Source organism: Nomia melanderi, chromosome 14 (genome assembly GCF_051020985.1).
Source record: "Nomia melanderi isolate GNS246 chromosome 14, iyNomMela1, whole genome shotgun sequence".
In the NCBI taxonomy this organism is placed as follows: domain Eukaryota; kingdom Metazoa; phylum Arthropoda; class Insecta; order Hymenoptera; family Halictidae; genus Nomia; species Nomia melanderi.
In genome coordinates this window covers 10,116,547-10,132,904 of record NC_135012.1, presented here as the reverse complement: position 1 = coordinate 10,132,904, position 16,358 = coordinate 10,116,547, and the positions used below count along the sequence as shown (strand labels likewise).

At 36.2% G+C, this 16,358-nt stretch overlaps 1 protein-coding gene across 1 annotated transcript; it reads right to left on the bottom strand.

The window, feature by feature from the left end:
• Nucleotides 1–13,305: 13,305 nt before the first annotated feature.
• Nucleotides 13,306–15,624, bottom strand: LOC116428981 (tubulin monoglutamylase TTLL4). Its single transcript, XM_031981290.2, has one exon. The coding sequence runs from the start codon at nt 15,447–15,449 to the stop codon at nt 13,743–13,745; it is 1,707 nt and encodes a 568-aa protein (XP_031837150.2). The 5' UTR covers nt 15,450–15,624; the 3' UTR covers nt 13,306–13,742.
• Nucleotides 15,625–16,358: the final 734 nt, after the last annotated feature.

The following is a 16,358-nucleotide window of genomic DNA, read 5'->3' as shown; positions in this document are numbered from 1 at the left end:
GCACCAGTAATTGACCCGGTATCAGTGGCTGACCGTTCTCCAGGGAAATGTGAAAAGGTTTTTAACAGTCATAATCCTTTGATAAAGGCGCGATAGGTATGTAGCAGTCTCAACCCCAGAACAGTTTTGCCTGAATTAAATTGTTCGTCGTAAAAACTAACAATTTATTTTATTGACGTTGTATGCCCCTAATTTTCAACAGTTAATTAACTTCTTTTCGTTCGCATCCTTTTACTTGTAATCCTTGCGAATGAATGATATTAAAGTGACTACCTTTAATGTTTTTTGTTTTACTGTAAGTGGTCGATTGCTAACTTCTGACGCAAGTATTGCATTTTCAGAAATTTCTATAGAATTTGGATGATAGAATTATTTCGAGAAGATTCGCTTATATAACTCTTTATTTAATAAAGGAAAAAGTGTTTATTAGTCGTGCAGAATATTTTTCTTAACTGATAAACTATTGGTGTTTTTACCTTATATTCTTTACGACGGAAGTGATTGTGTGGGAATTCGTTGTGCGATTTTGTGCTCTTTACACGGGTTGACAGGAAGTTTTTTGGAAGAGGTTTCTAAACCGAGATGTGTAATTTTGTTTCTTTTGAATCAGGCTTCTTTGAATCAGGTTTCAGGCTTCTTATTTCGTAATTATTGGTATCTTGAAAGCGCTAGACATCCGAAATGATTTTGAAAATGAATAGTTTCACTTAAATACTATGGTGAATATGAAAAGAAATCGAGAAAAGTTTGTTATAATTTTTATAAAAATCAGAAGATATAATCGTTTGAAGTTAATAATTGCCAATTTCTAGTAGCGTATTCGTTACACTGTAATTGATTTTTTTACTAATCACCATCGCAATTGCAATCAATAATTGTGCATTTACAACTCTATAGAATATATAGAATAACGCCTTATCAATATTTTGCGCAATTTGTATACCTTTTGTTTTATATGTTTGTATTTCACTGAAGTTTTATATATTTTTAATCATTTTCCAAATATGTAGGTGCAAAATAAAATCTTACAGAAAAATTAATGTTTCCATTTAATTTATATATTTACTTTAAGCTTTTTTGCTGCAAGCGACTGACTTCTTTCAAGTACAAATTTCGTGAGAAATAAGAAATTTGATTTTGGTGTACACACCGCCATAAGGTTCCTTCCTGTCTGAAATTTGATTAGCTTTAACACGCTTCGGTGCACAAAACCCTTCCACCCGTTTGAGCGACTTCCGTATAAACACCGAGCATGCATCTTGGTCATAAGATTTTCATACAATCGTGACATCCATACGCTACCTTTAATAATGTCAGTCGTTAAAATGTATCAGTGGAAATTATTACTTCCAGATCCATTAATAACATCGCATCATTTATTCAGAGAATTTACATCACAAAAGAATATCAATTGTATTTTACGAGTTCAGTGAGAGAAATGAAAATTACATTAATCGTTACATTTCTTTTGTATAAATAAGTATTATAATCCTTTGATCTGTATAGATTATTTTTTACGAAGATATCACATACCTTTTTTATTACATCCTTTCTAATAATAATTCATTGTATCGATATCTGTGATAAGAAGAAGCAATGCATAACGACAAAACAGAAGATTTTTATGTAAAATAAACATTTCCCACATGATGCAAAAAACGAGAGTTGACCTGTTAACAAATTAACAAACTAATATCTTCTCTTAAAAATCTTTTAGCAAGTTGAAAATAAAATAATATCCTCGTTGAATACATAAAATTCGTTACTAATGATATTAATTTAAAATAAAACATGTATGTTCATGTTATTTTCTAACGTTAAAGATTTCATATTAGAAACAGCCACGAGTATCATTGTTTATACATACGAAGATGTAAACATGTGGAACCTGCGTGTTGAAAATAGTGATGCGATGGCGCCAGGGGGTTTACGAGGAGGTTTACGTCTATTTCGAAGGGTAAGAAAAAGAGGAGGCTGCACGCACCCCACGCTAGCCACCTGACGCACCCCGTTCGTGGGAACTGAAAAACTGTAGGAATCTTCTACTTTCACGCTTCTACGTGCACACATGTACACAACGTATTTAGAAAGTTGTATTCGAAGTCCTCAAGGGTGTGTACAACTTTGAAAGCCTAAAGGAAACGGGCGATTGCAACAGTTTTTCTTCCTATGTGGAATTGATAAGCGATCTGATTTTTCTGACTTCATGTTTAGTGGGACGGTATTAACTTGCACTCATTGTCAATATTGAAAGAGATTGGAATATACAAGCTAAAAAATTTTGGTGCTTACTTGAACAAGAATAGATTATTCTTTATATAGTGTACGATTCTTTCGGTGTAATTCGCCGAATTTTTCTAAACATTTGAAGTTGATTCTTCTTAGTAATAAAGGAAAATAAAAAGTACACACAACTGATACATCGTATAATATTTTTTATAAAAGTCTTCATATCAATTACATGTGGATAACGAAAATGAGATAATTATCCTGTGTTCTGTGAATGATATAATTAAAGAGGCTATATAATTACATTTCACATACAAACGTTATTAAGAAGAAAACATGGTAATAAATCACTATTAATCGGTCGAAGAAAATTGCTAAATAAATATTTAATAAATTAATGATAACAATAACATCAGTATCTGACGAATATTATCACTAAATTCGTAATAAAATAAATATTCCGTTATCATCGTCAATAAATTATTCATCGATGCATACGAGAAAATTGTTACAGAGAGCGATTTGACTATCGAGAAGAAAATATCGTTTCCTTTATCACTTACTTTATTAATTGGTCGAAGAAAATTGCTAAATAAATTAATGATAACAATAACATCAGTATCCGACGAATATTATCACTAAATTCATAATAAAATAAATATTCCGTTATCATCGTCAATAAATTATTCATCGATGCACACGAGAAAATTGTTACAGAGAGCGATTTGACTATCGAGAAGAAAATATCGTTTCCTTTATCACTTCTCTTCACACGAGACGCGTATAGGCGAAACTCACGCTTCTATAACAGAAGCCGATGGAACTTCCGGTTTATCGTCGATTTCCAGTGAGCACGCGTGCTGTGTGCACGCGCGGGCAACTGCTCTTGTGAAGTTACGTCGCATACATGGGAATATGGTGCGTGACAATATTCATCGGCTCGCCCGAGAAAACGAGAGATGTTTAATGAGCGAGTACACGGCGTGAAAGTATGTGGGAAGTTTATCGTGATTCGAAACAGCGTCCGGTGGCTTTAGAACAATGTTGCGCTCGCCGCTATATTGTATTACGCGGGGGTAGCATAATGGAAGGACGCCAGACGTAACATTCTGACGAATGTAACCGAATAAAAAGATGCAGCAGATATTTACTGTTGCGAACAGCATATTCCATTGTGAAACACTAATCAATCGAATTTGTGTATTAGATGTGTTTCGATTATAATTTATTCTTAGATACTAACTAATTAACACTTCGGTTTACATGTAGCCGACAAATTAATTTCATGTTATGAAGCGAGAGTTATTATTTTTAACATTATTCAACTGAATGTTACTTTAACCCTTCTGTCCCTGAATATGTATTTTTTGGAATATGAATTTTGTGAAAATTCCCGCTGCTACTAATCAATCGAAACTATTGAGTTGATAAGCACTTAAGCTGTCAGCCGTAAGCAAAGATTCCCGCGTGGTATAATTTTCCTTTATGTTTAATTTAATTTTTCTTTTATTGTACGATATAATATGATGTTACAAACCGCACATTTTTTAACAAATTTCGTGTTGCTTTAGTTTATACCAATAATACGTTCAAATAATATTACAGTAACCTGTTCCACATATTCTAATAGTTTATCAATCTGTAAAGATAATAAGTTGTAAAAAATGAATTAAGAAATCACAGAAATCGAAATTAAGATTGACGTTAATAGTTACGGGCAAAAGTATTTTCCGGGTGTTAAAGATCAGAAATAGAAGAGCACGATAGAAAGGAGGCGAGGAAAGTGCATAGCGATGTAAAAATCTTCAAGGTATTGGACGCAGGACGCATAAAACGGAAGCAGGAAAATGTAAGAGAAAAAACCAGAAGGAGAAATGAGAATGCAAAGGAGTCAGAAGTAAGATTATTGTAATGCTGAAACAATGGCCCACTCTGTATGTAAAGGAACATTGTGCTGTTATAGAAGAGAACGTGCCGTGTCGCACGAGCGCCGCGTGCACGCGCGAATCTTGGGTACACACTGGTGCAAAAGTTATTGGAAGGTGATATGATCGTTGCGCAGAACTGATTACATGCTATTCCAAATAATACAAAATATGTTTATTTGTGATTTAAAATTTAAAATTTAAAATTTAAATTTAACGTTTAAAATTTACTCTTTACAGGTTAGTCAACAATATTTATCAAAACGAATAAAGATAAAGGTACTTGTTCGTTACGAATAATAATACTTTCACTGGAGAGAATTTTACCTAAAACTTGTACGTTGCTCGTGGAAAGGAACAGTCACTAAAGTGTTTATTTAATAAGTTGATTGTCGAATCAGCACTCGAGAAAATCTTTTAAAAGTACAGAAACTGAAGAATTGAAATTTTTATTTCATATGACCTTGAAAATGTAAATCTGATAACAAAATTGTGTTACATTGCGGAAACTGTGGGACATGTAACTATACTTCGTTTATTAGTTAAAAATTGTTAAGAAATATTCTTTCCATTTTTATTGAAGATAGAATAAATAATTCAACTGTGTTTAGTTTAATATATTCCACAAAAATAATTAACATTTAATTTTTATACGTCATGTATGTAAAAACATATTAGTACTGCTATTAGCATTAGCATTAGAAATTTGAATTCTTTAATTCAAATGAAATACATTGTATTTAATACAAATGAAAGTAGTATATTTTATGGATCAAAGAACGTTGACCACGTATAATGCAAGAATAATAATAAAAACTGTGAACAACAATACCTTATGAAAAGGAGAAAATTATTCAAAAAATTATACAAAAATTCAAGAGAGGGAATTTTCTATCGCACTCCTTTTTCCATACTAATCACTAATTCAAGCTATAGTAACAGCTACCCAGATTACGAAAACATTCCAGTTTTCAAGTTCAAATTACTTCCCAAATCACAGAGGACATAAGCTGATCAAGTACCTACACCACAGACACTCCTAGATAAATCCAACCCAGAACAATTCACCATAACACATCCCGCAAAATCCGCGAACAGTTGTCATCCCTGCAAAGCAAAATTTCAAAGGAACCATATCTCTAAACGTACCCCAAAGAACAACCGGTATCCCTCCAATCGATAAAAAGGTGTAGACGGTTCGCCCTTTTTCGCGTCAATACTTAGGGCCTGAGAGATAGACCAGGCCCATCGACTAATTTACAACCGAGAGTACCACCAGGACCTGGGTCACGTACGGCCTCGTCTGAAGAGGTTCCCTTAGAAAAGCGTCGAGGAAAAGTTAGTCGCCGTTCCTCGTTAGAGCCACATCGCGTAATATATTCAACCTGACTACGGACACAGTTTTCATTTCAGTAGCCCTACAAAGGAAAGCACAAAATCCAGCTGCGCCCCCGCATCGAAACGACGATGCCCCGAGGAATCGTCGTCGACAGAGCCGTGAAACTTTCTCAAAAGGCGGTTCATCGGTTTGCGTGTCGCGAGCCGAACGCAATTTTCAATGGTACGGGTCGCTCATAGAAACTACGTACGTTCGGGCAAATGATGGTCAATGACGTTGATCGCCGGTTCTGGCCGTGCCGGGAGATTGAGATCACGCCACGGGTCCGCCGCGCCAGTGTACATCACGGGCACGTTCGAGCGCGAAATCCGTGGCGCGCAACGAATTCGAAATCGTCGGCCGTGGCGGCGGCGTGCGGAAGCGTGGGAACGGACGCTGTTAAGCCTTCTCAAAACAAAACACGAGCTAACTACGTGCCGGGAGAAGGGGGCACGCGACGCACCTGACTACCGGCACGGCACGGCCACGGCGCGGCGGGCCCCTTCCAGCGCGGCTGCTGCGGCCGCAACCTCAACCGCAACGGCGCGCTGTACACGTGCCTCTCCCCTCCTCCTCCGCCGGCGAGTCCTCTTAGCGAGCTGCGCGCCCACACCCAGCACATCGCCTGACTGAACGGTTTATTAAGTCGTTACTTGGCCCCCAGCACGCCCCCGCATGCCGCCAAATTCCGCTCCCAATCGCTCTTTCTCTTACTACGTTTCTCCCTCTGTACGTATCCCATAAATAACGCGGTTTTTTGTATTCCTTTTATTTTTAAGCTAATACGCCGCTGTAGCGACTTTCGTGCGTATCGTCCATCCGAACGGTACGGCAGTGGCTTTCGTGTGTATCTTTTTGATCGGTTCGCCTACAATCCGTTGTCATCGATAGCTATCCAGGTTATAGTCTAATCTAAGGGTAGATCGAGGTGAATCGGTTCAGTAGATTCAACGGCAAAAAACTAATAGAATCAACATATAGATTTCTCATTAGACATTCAGCTTTAGTATCAGCAAAAAAATGTTTGAGACTATAAAATCTTCGTTTCATAAGGGAAAAATTGAAAAGTAAGAAATATCCGAGTCCCACATTCCGGAGTGAATTTGCAGAAAGGTGTAATGGGTAAAGACGGAATAGCCCTCCCTTCAAAATTGCCTAGTAGCTGCGTGAGAAAATTATTTGCAAGAAGGTATGGATACAGAGGGAAATAATCGTTTTCCCGCGATAAAGATGTTTCCGAAGCTTCTGAAACATTTCAAGCCAGCCGCGGAGACGTTTAGGTCAGGCCGCGGCAGCACAATTGCACGGTATCTGGGTAAATCTCTTTCGAGAAGTGTTTGCGCCGCCGTTAAAAAAAGTGCCGCATTTTTGATCGCGCAATCGACACAAGTGAATAATGTTACAGCCAAGAAGTGGCGGACTCTCGGTAGATGTGTATCGCTTTCACAGACATTCCGCGGGCCGCTCGCTGGAAATCACTGCGTATCCTCGTTATCCGATCTATCTTCCCCTGGAATATCGGTGTACAGGCGATCGTAAAGACCGTTGAGAAATGCATCGCGATACACCCGGGCTACAGCTGACTTCGATGCGTGTGTAAACCGCGCACGAAGTGAGTAAAAGATCCGCGTAAATTTAGCTACCGTAGGTCAAGATTATCTTGAAGACCGCCCTGAATCTTTACGACTATCTGGTATAATAAAAATGGTAGTTAATGTTGTTGAAATGACTATGGCTCCGACCTTTCAGCGGCTACACCTACCGTGTTACTCATTCGTGCGGATTTTTAACGCTGACCGTACCGGGACACTTTTCTTACTATAATTAGTTGAATAACGGGCTACGAAATAAAGGTAAAACAGTTAAGTGATACGTTTTTTTCAGTAGAAACGGAAACAATAGACGAAAATTGAAAGCCTGAGTAATCAGTTAACTACGTTTGACCAGTATACAGGTCATCTTACAATTTGAAATGATAATAATTCTTTCAGTGAATCCTTTATTTTTTCAGGTAAACATATAATTCTTTGTTTCGCTTTGGTTTTTCATTAATCCTTTGCGGTCCAACGTCGGGTGTAACTTGACATAATTTTTAAATTTAAGAATTATAATTATTTTAATTATTTCTGCATGCCAATTAATTAATTTATATTGAGAGCAATCAAGAAAAGTCTTTAATTGTTTTACAGCTTTACACTTTATCTTGTTTATAACTTTATTAAAACTCAGACAAAGTTCTTAAGTGTTTAATGAATTGATAATAGCCACAAAAATTAATTCACAAATGTGAATTCACTGTTTTCATATTTCTCAGTAATAAAATTAGACAAATATTATACCTTACAATTGAAATGACGATTTGCAAGTGACAAGTACGGTTTGTTTATGTACCTGCCGTGTAAAGGAGTTTTCAGACAATTAGTGGTAGGTGGTAAATTGTAGATTAAAATATACGGCTGTCAAAGCTTTAAGGAAAGGTGAAACATATAACAGTATCTCTGAAATGTTTTTAAGGAAAGGAGAAAGCTGCCAGAATGTTTCTGGAATGTTCCTTGGGAAAGGAGGAAGATGTAAGGATGAGAGAAACGGAAGGACTACATGTGAATTACAATTGTTAATTACAAAGATTAATGAAACTTTATGTGACACTAAGTGAAAACATTTTAAACGACTCGATTTTCGTCAATAAATTTGTAACCTTAATAAGTTAATGCAGCTATTAATTATAATCCACTTTTTGACACGTGAATAGGTTACTTTATATTTTTACATTGTCATCTATAAGTGGCTGATATCAAACTAATAATTAAAGAGAGTTTTAGAAAATAGATAATAAAAGATTCTATCACAAGTTTGAATTTATCATATTAAGTGGATAAATATTCAGCAAATTGTAGAAGTTACAAATTTTATATTACAGAATAAAAGTTTTGTTACAATAAACTCAGAGACACATTTCCTACATTGACGATGACGAAAAGAAAATCTCGATTAATTACGCTCAAAATCAGACGAACAGTGTAAATTATATTAATATCCAAAAATTGAACTCTCTTTTTCCATATATTCTCTCGAAAATAAAACTGAGAACTTACATTCTTAACGTTAAATATATTATAGTAGCCTCCGCGTTATACAACGTTATACTTGAAACAAAAAGGGGGAATCCGAATTATAATAGCAACACATAAGAAGTTAATAAAGGCGTAGCATTGGTTCTCGAGCATTACCAAACTATGCTTACTTCGCCTTGTTATTATCCTACAACGACATGTAATTCCGACGGCGAAATTAGACTGGTGGTACTGCCTTAGATTGGGGCTTCCAGGAAATCAGCTTTCATTAAAGATTTTTCGTAAAGTCAATTTCAACAAGTGACAAAGCGCAATTGTGAACATTAGGCGGCGCCGAGTTAATGGACCAACGGTCAGTCTCGAGGAACGAATCGAGTTAGCTGGTGGGAAAAGTTCTGCGATAGAGAATTCCCATTTTCCGTGGTGTTCTTGCTATCATCATCGGATATCTTGTAATTTTATAAAGTACCACGTTACGTAATACTACTCTATTGAAATTGTGTTTTTTCTTGCGTTTACAGGGAGGAAACTTTTCAGTTGATCCCTTTCGTGTTTCTTCTACCTTTATGATAATGTAGACATCAGTTATATTCAAAAATTCCTATGTCAAATCACGTTCGACATTTTAAAATTTTATTTTCACTATTATAAGTAAGATAAGAACAGATATATAATCGAACGATAACTCTGTCACTTAATGTACAATAACTCAGAATAAAATGTTCGCATTCGAAAGAAAAATTGCGTTTCATTTCAAAACGAATGTATCTCCTTTTGTCATGGAGGTAATTATTATGGCAGTCCGCAGATTTCCAGTGACCTTTGTGCGAGAGACGGGGTCCTTAGCCTCACACGTCAACTTTGTAATAATTGCGTAATACATATATACGACTCGCATGAATGAATGTATTCATAAAGGCAACCCGACGCGGCACGCACGTTAGAGACACAGTGGACTGTAATCTCAATAAGAAAATATGTCTATTATGTTGTTACAATAACGATATCAATTCATTGACTGTCGTGGCACTGTGTGAGCCCATTGTCTTCAAACAACAGTCGAGCGTCCATATTTGACAGGCCACGTAAGTCCTTTTCTGTTTAGGGAACGAAATCCTTTTTTTATTACTGTGGAACCTTGATTATCGGAATAACGATTGATAGAGCTATCGGTTGTTGAAACATCGATTAAAAAAAAATTCCATTATCAAAACATTGTATAGAATATTATCGTGAGATGTTCGAAAAATGTACAGTTTGTGGAATATTTTAAACAAATTCTTTTCTGAATACGTCTACGAAGCAGATTTTAAGCACCTTATTTTAAGGAGACGTCTATTTAGAATATTTCTGTTACAAAGAATAATTAAAAAAAATGAAATAAATAAAAGATCTTCATTTTTATTTCACTTTCAGCTTAGGTATTTTTTCTATTACAACGAAGAAAAAAATTAAAATGTACACACAATGAATTGCATAGGCCATGCTACACCTAAATAGACTTACATAACCAACTAAAAAGAACTTAGATACGAAACTCTGCTTCAAGTTTTGAAATAAATTATTTACCTCCTGAAACAGGAATACTCGTGAAAGTCGCAGAACCTTCAGTTAAAGAAGAAAATAAATTAAATAAACGTGAAAACACATTACTTCAATATTTTTAGTATCTCATAATTAATAACATTTTATGCAGTACGATTACTGATACATACTTGAAATATACAAACGAAGAACGTCTTAATTTCGTCGAAAAGCCTGGATCGTTGTGTAGCGGTTATCTTGGGACAGTTAAATACGAAACTAAATTATTTTTGGGCAAAGGGTATGACCCTCACCCTTGCCAAGGGTCAATAAGTCGATGTTATTATTTCTGAGGATAATTGATTCCGTCGGCTCATCACGAATCGTACTTCCTCCGGACAAAGCTGATATATGATGTTTTAACTGGTGGAGTACGTCCTGGTAATTGAATTTAAAGAGCGGAAGCGAAGAAATCTGGTCCCCTTTCGTATTAACCTAATCAAGTTCAGTCGCCGGTACCGTTGCCTGTCGCGGTCACAATAGAGACATTAAATTGTCAGTACGGATTTATTAAACCCGGCGCTGTCATAGAGCCATTTTGTGTCAGATTGTGCACGTTACCACGCCATACCTAATTGCCGAATTTTATTCATCGTCAGACGGGCAACGTGTATTATCGTTTGGGCAGTTAACAGATGTGAGATTGTAATGTATTGGAACGTTATACGCAATTTTAACCCTTCGCGATGTAAAGTGATCTCGGTTTTTCATTCCAAAATTTGCATCAACGTTCTTCGATTTAACTGTAGTTTCCACTATAGGTGTTGTGTAACTGCCGATGTTTGTCTCAGGTAAACAAAATATTTAGTGACGAAAGTTCATAGAAATTAATGAAATATCTAATTAGAAAAAATGTTGACGTTTTCACTGCTCCAATTGATAAGGATACATTTAAAAAAAATTATAAACAACATTTTTGTCATGTTTAATTTATATGTGCTTTCTAATTCCATTATATAGCAAACATGGAAGATTTTCAAGGCAAGAATAAAATATTCAATGTATTTACAAAACTGTGTTTTTTTTTATAAAGTAATCCAAGCTTAATTCAGAAAAGCTAAAGGCATGGCAAAATACACATGTTTTATATTTTGTTATAAACATCTTATCTACTTTCTCTTTGTAATAAGCTTTTTTTTCTTGGATGACAATAGTAATTCTTTTTTTTGCAGTATAGTGGTCACAATAGCAAACTTTTTAGAACAGGATTATAATTTTTATCTACAGTAATATGTCCTGCATTTAAACTTAATCTAAGAAAAGGAACGGGACAGGCAATAATAAAAACACAATTTTATTTGCTAAGAATCTATTGAAAAATTACGGAATACTGAACTTCGTAATGTTTATTTATTTTTACGAAAGCACGGTCTGTAAATGTACTTGTGTTTGAAATAAGCTGTAACTAAACAGCTGAACTTACTGTAAGTCAACAAAATATTTACAAAGAGATTCAGAATCAGCTTTTTTATGACAAGTTCGTGTACAAAATGAATACTACATTTGTGGTTGAATTGCAACGATACAATTACAATTGAAATTTTACAATCAATGGAATGATTAAATGATTACAAATCCTAATCTTAAAACTCTATGTTGCAGTCCATTACAATTATATTTTCAATTTGATAATTTTCTTCTGATTAGCTAAAAGTATTGCAAAGTTAATTATTACTTTATAAATGAAAGATTCTATGCAATTAAATTGCATATAACTTTATTTGATACATTCAACAATTCAACCAGTTTATTTTTAAATGTTCTATTTATTAAATACTGGCAGTATATAACTTCTTAAAACCATTCTCGCAGTATATACATTAATAAATAAAAATGTCTAATGTTCTACTATTCCAATATTAGTGGTATATGTAATTTACGTGTGTGAACGGTAGTAAATATTATTTAGAGGCTGTTATGAATGTAACGTCAAATACAAATGCAATGAAATAAAAACCAACTTATTAGGTATTTTTTCAGTCTTGCTCGCAAGTATCAGAACATTCACAGAAAATGGAATAAACGTAAAGTATTGTTACTGATATGTAGGATCACTAAGAATTTGCATATTTTATATGGTAATATAATCTTACCGTTGTGATAAACAAAATGAAATTAATACATTCGCTGTATTAAACAATTACATTACAACATTTACGTAATGGTAACACGAATCATTACTAAAACACAATATAAATTTCTATATCGCCTCATAGAAATACATTCAATGTCTAAAGTTTTATTTTCAATGAACTTTTTTTATATCTTTGGAATTGATATATTATTATATAAATGCAAGTCAATAAAAGAAAGTACATAGTATTGCAATAAGAATACATGATTCACAGTTGTTCTCATTGTGAGCATTGAACATTTCAAGCGATATTGTGTATCGATAACTTACTTCTCGAATTAACAAAATATTATTTTTTGAATCCGTATTTACAGTAACTCGCTTACGACATATTTCTTGTCAGAACTACTACTTGAACCATTCTAGGTGAATTAACATCACTAATTATCCATTATTCGACAATTCGTCTATTTATTATGAACACTATTTGTTTCTTACTCCTTTATATATTATTTGTTTAATCGTAATTTATTATTTACATAATGATCACATTGAAAGTTGTCGCAACTTTTTATTTAAAAACTAGGAATGACATGCTTAAGCATTTAATTATTTATATTTAATACAAGTTTAGTTTGGGAATAATTTATTTTTAATAGTAGGTGTATAGTGGTCGCCTGATGGCGAGTTGCGTTCATTTATTCTATTTGCAGATTAAAATTTAGTTACATTGTACATTTCTATGTATTATATATGAATAAATTTTTCATTAGCCATTCCTATTTCTTTTTTATATTACCAATCGATTATTATCACTATAATAAAACATTGAATTATTATAATTACTGTAAGTTACTATAATAAAAAATAAAACCTTCTAGTGGATAATGTAAATACAATATATTTACTAACTATCGTATTTAAAAACTCTCCGACACTGTTATATTTATTTAGTGTCTTCTTTTTACCACGTATTGGTATTTACCATTTTCGCAATAATAAATAAAATACAAAAGCAGTAAAATGTAAAGAGCATGTACATCATCAATAGTGAGAAGAATTTGCTATTTTCCTATGATATTAATCACATTTCTAATGATAATAATTTTCGTTACTTCTCGCATAACCTATCACACGTGTAAAACATCATTAAACGTTCAACGTTTCACGTCTAACGTTTAATATTTCCACGTGAATCGCAATCCGCATATTTCGCGAACAGTTTACAATTTATTATACATCCCATGTGCAACTAATGATATTTATTTTAATATTTCCGATCAACTTCGATCATTCGAAGATTGAATGAAAATCCCTCTTTATTGAACAATTAAATTGTTCATGACTCAATCCACCGAAATGCTTAATCAGTCCAACACCTGACAATTATTTTAATGTTGCGAATAAAAATTTTCCCGCTACTTAATTTCAATCTCTTCCATCCCAATCAGAATATTTCCTAAAATCCTTCAAATCCATTAAGTCAAATGAACCTTCTTCTTGCACAGTCTCCTAAGTCTCTCGACGCCTCTCGATCGACTCTCCCCGTACTCGTTCTCCCAAGCGTCCAAGAGTAGATCGTAATACCTGACCTCGTCGAAGAACTCCAGATACCTGTGCGTCTCGCACGTGGGAAAGATTTTTTCGAAACGACCGGTCCTCGCGATCTCGTCCTCGTACCGTATCAATACTCTCACGTCGCCGGGCGTGAGGTTCTTCAAGATCGGCTTCAAGTACTCTCTCCGAGTCACCTTCGAGAATGCGCACTGCTTCCTCCTGTCCGCCCACGTCAACGAGCTAGAGTACAGCTGTTGGTTGTAGCACACGGTGTCCTCCTTGTAATTCCTCCTCAAGGTCCTCAATTCCATACCGGTCAGCACATTCGGCACGTGGAAACCCACCAGGTTCAGGTAATCCTTGGCCAACTGACACTTGACTATCCTGCACAACGGCGTGTCCGGCTGCATGGAAGGAAACGTATTCACCTCGAGCAGCCACGGGCGACACTGCTGGTCCAGAAGGATGTCAAACCCGAACAGTTGATAATAATTATACGTGGACATGGAACGTTTCCTCCAGGAGTCGACGAGGAACGATTCAGTAGAGATCACGGTTTTCACGGCGATGTCCTTGATCTTCGTCCAGATGCCGATCGGATCAACGTCTTCAACCGAGGACAAGTATTCCCATAGGCAACCCAAGGACCACATGTTGCCCCTGCACTTCGTTGGGTCGTCATTGGGCTCGAAGCTAGGGTTGCGCTTGTTCACGCTGGTGTTCGTGAGGTGCATGAATTTATTAGATAAAGTGTCTACATGATCGACGTACTTGACGGTAGCCAGCCTCACCAGGCCGTCGTTGTAAACGTAAATTCGGAGCGGGTCGATGCTGGTCAGCAACACGTACAGTCTTATGTCAAACTTGACGCCATCGATCAATCTGGGCTTCGCGATGTAGCGTTGGGCGATTAGGGGACGACCGTTAGGTATTTCGTAGAAACGGGAGACCAATTTAATGCCGTGTCCCGCGCAGGAGCACGGTGGCTTCAGGATCCATATTCCGCCGTTCCTCTGTATGTACCTCTTTAGATAGTCCCTCTCTTCCGGCAGTATGAACGTCCACGGCATGAAGTCGAAGTGTTTGCCGCCGTGCTTCCTCCTCATTCGATGGAAGTTCTTCCAGAGCAACATTTTGTCGCCGAACTGGACGCTGCTGGGGAAGAGGTTCACTTTGGAGAACACTTGGGTGTGTCGCAGCTGAGAACGAACGTGTCTGCTGTCGCACCAGGTCCCGCACCAGTTGGACGAGTGCTTGGTGGTCGTGCGAAACCCCGATTTCATGATCGTCGAGGAGATGATCCTAGGGAAGGACTTCTTCGCGCGCCACCAGAGCAGGTGTTTCGTGATCGCTGGTGGTAGCCTGTCGGCTGTCGCGCTGTTCCGGAAGATGATGAACGGCGGCACATGGGCGAAGAGGCTCTTGCGCATCGGCAGGGTTAGGTGCTTGTTTGCACCGGTTGACAGCGAATGACGCGGAGCGACGGTAATCCGTGGCTTCGGAGCCGCTATCAGGAATTCAGTGATCTCGACGTACGCGTGCATTTCGTCGTCCTTGAAGCGACCGCTTGGCGTCAGCTCACCGGAACTCGTGCTCGCTTGGGCGTTTCGCGTCGACTGAATTGTCATGTTTCCAAATGACGGCGTCTCGTGGGTAATAGCTTCGGTATCGGTGGTAAGTGGTTGTCGAATGTTGGCGGAGAATAACTGACGGGAATTTTAATGGACCGGCCGAAAATTTGTGGCGGGTTAGGCTGAACGGTCGGCGGGAAAGCGAGAAGTGTGTGCATTTTGAGCGGCACACCGTCGGAAGTTGTCTATTTAATATCACTTGCTATGGTGCAATTGCGGTTTAACTAATATTTAATTTCTACGCGTGAAGTTCGTTGCTACTATTGAAGATGGAATTTTTGAGTTTCATATTTTGGGATATTTTCTTTTTAATTTGAGGATAACGTGGATAAGTATTTTATACGTAACTGTCAGTTATCGTTGATGATAGTTTGTTCACTTTCGCTTGGAATTGGTATTTTAATGATCGATTTAATGTGAATTACAGTAACAGTGAGATGTGAAGATAAATAATTATTCTTTCGTTAAATTTAGTTTGTTTAAATAATAAAAATGCGAAATCAAGATAAAGCAGTGGCTCAAAAAAATGTTCGCACACTACATTTATGATTTTATCATCTTGCACTGTTTATAGAAGAATGTTAGTTATGAAATATTTGTGTTAAATATTTCAAATCTGTTACCAGTGCTGTGAGATTCTTAAAATATTATAAATATAAAACAAGGTCCATCGCAATTGATAGTCAATAATTAATTTAAAAAATGTAAGGGTATTAATGAAGATAAGATTTGTCCAAAAGATGTTTGTCTTACAACTAGTTTAAATGGTAAAATGTTATTGCAACACAATAGTATAACCTCGAGTGATTCGAAATAAATCCTGTATTTCTAAAATAAGTAAATACAAAGTGACAAATAGACTCTACGGAAATACACGTGGAAGGGGAATCCGGTTTTTCAAAAACA

Excerpts from the sequence above, each read along its gene's own strand:
- LOC116428981 (XM_031981290.2), bottom strand. The coding sequence starts at position 15,449 with ATGACAATTCAGTCGACGCGAAACGCCCAAGCGAGCACGAGTTCCGGT.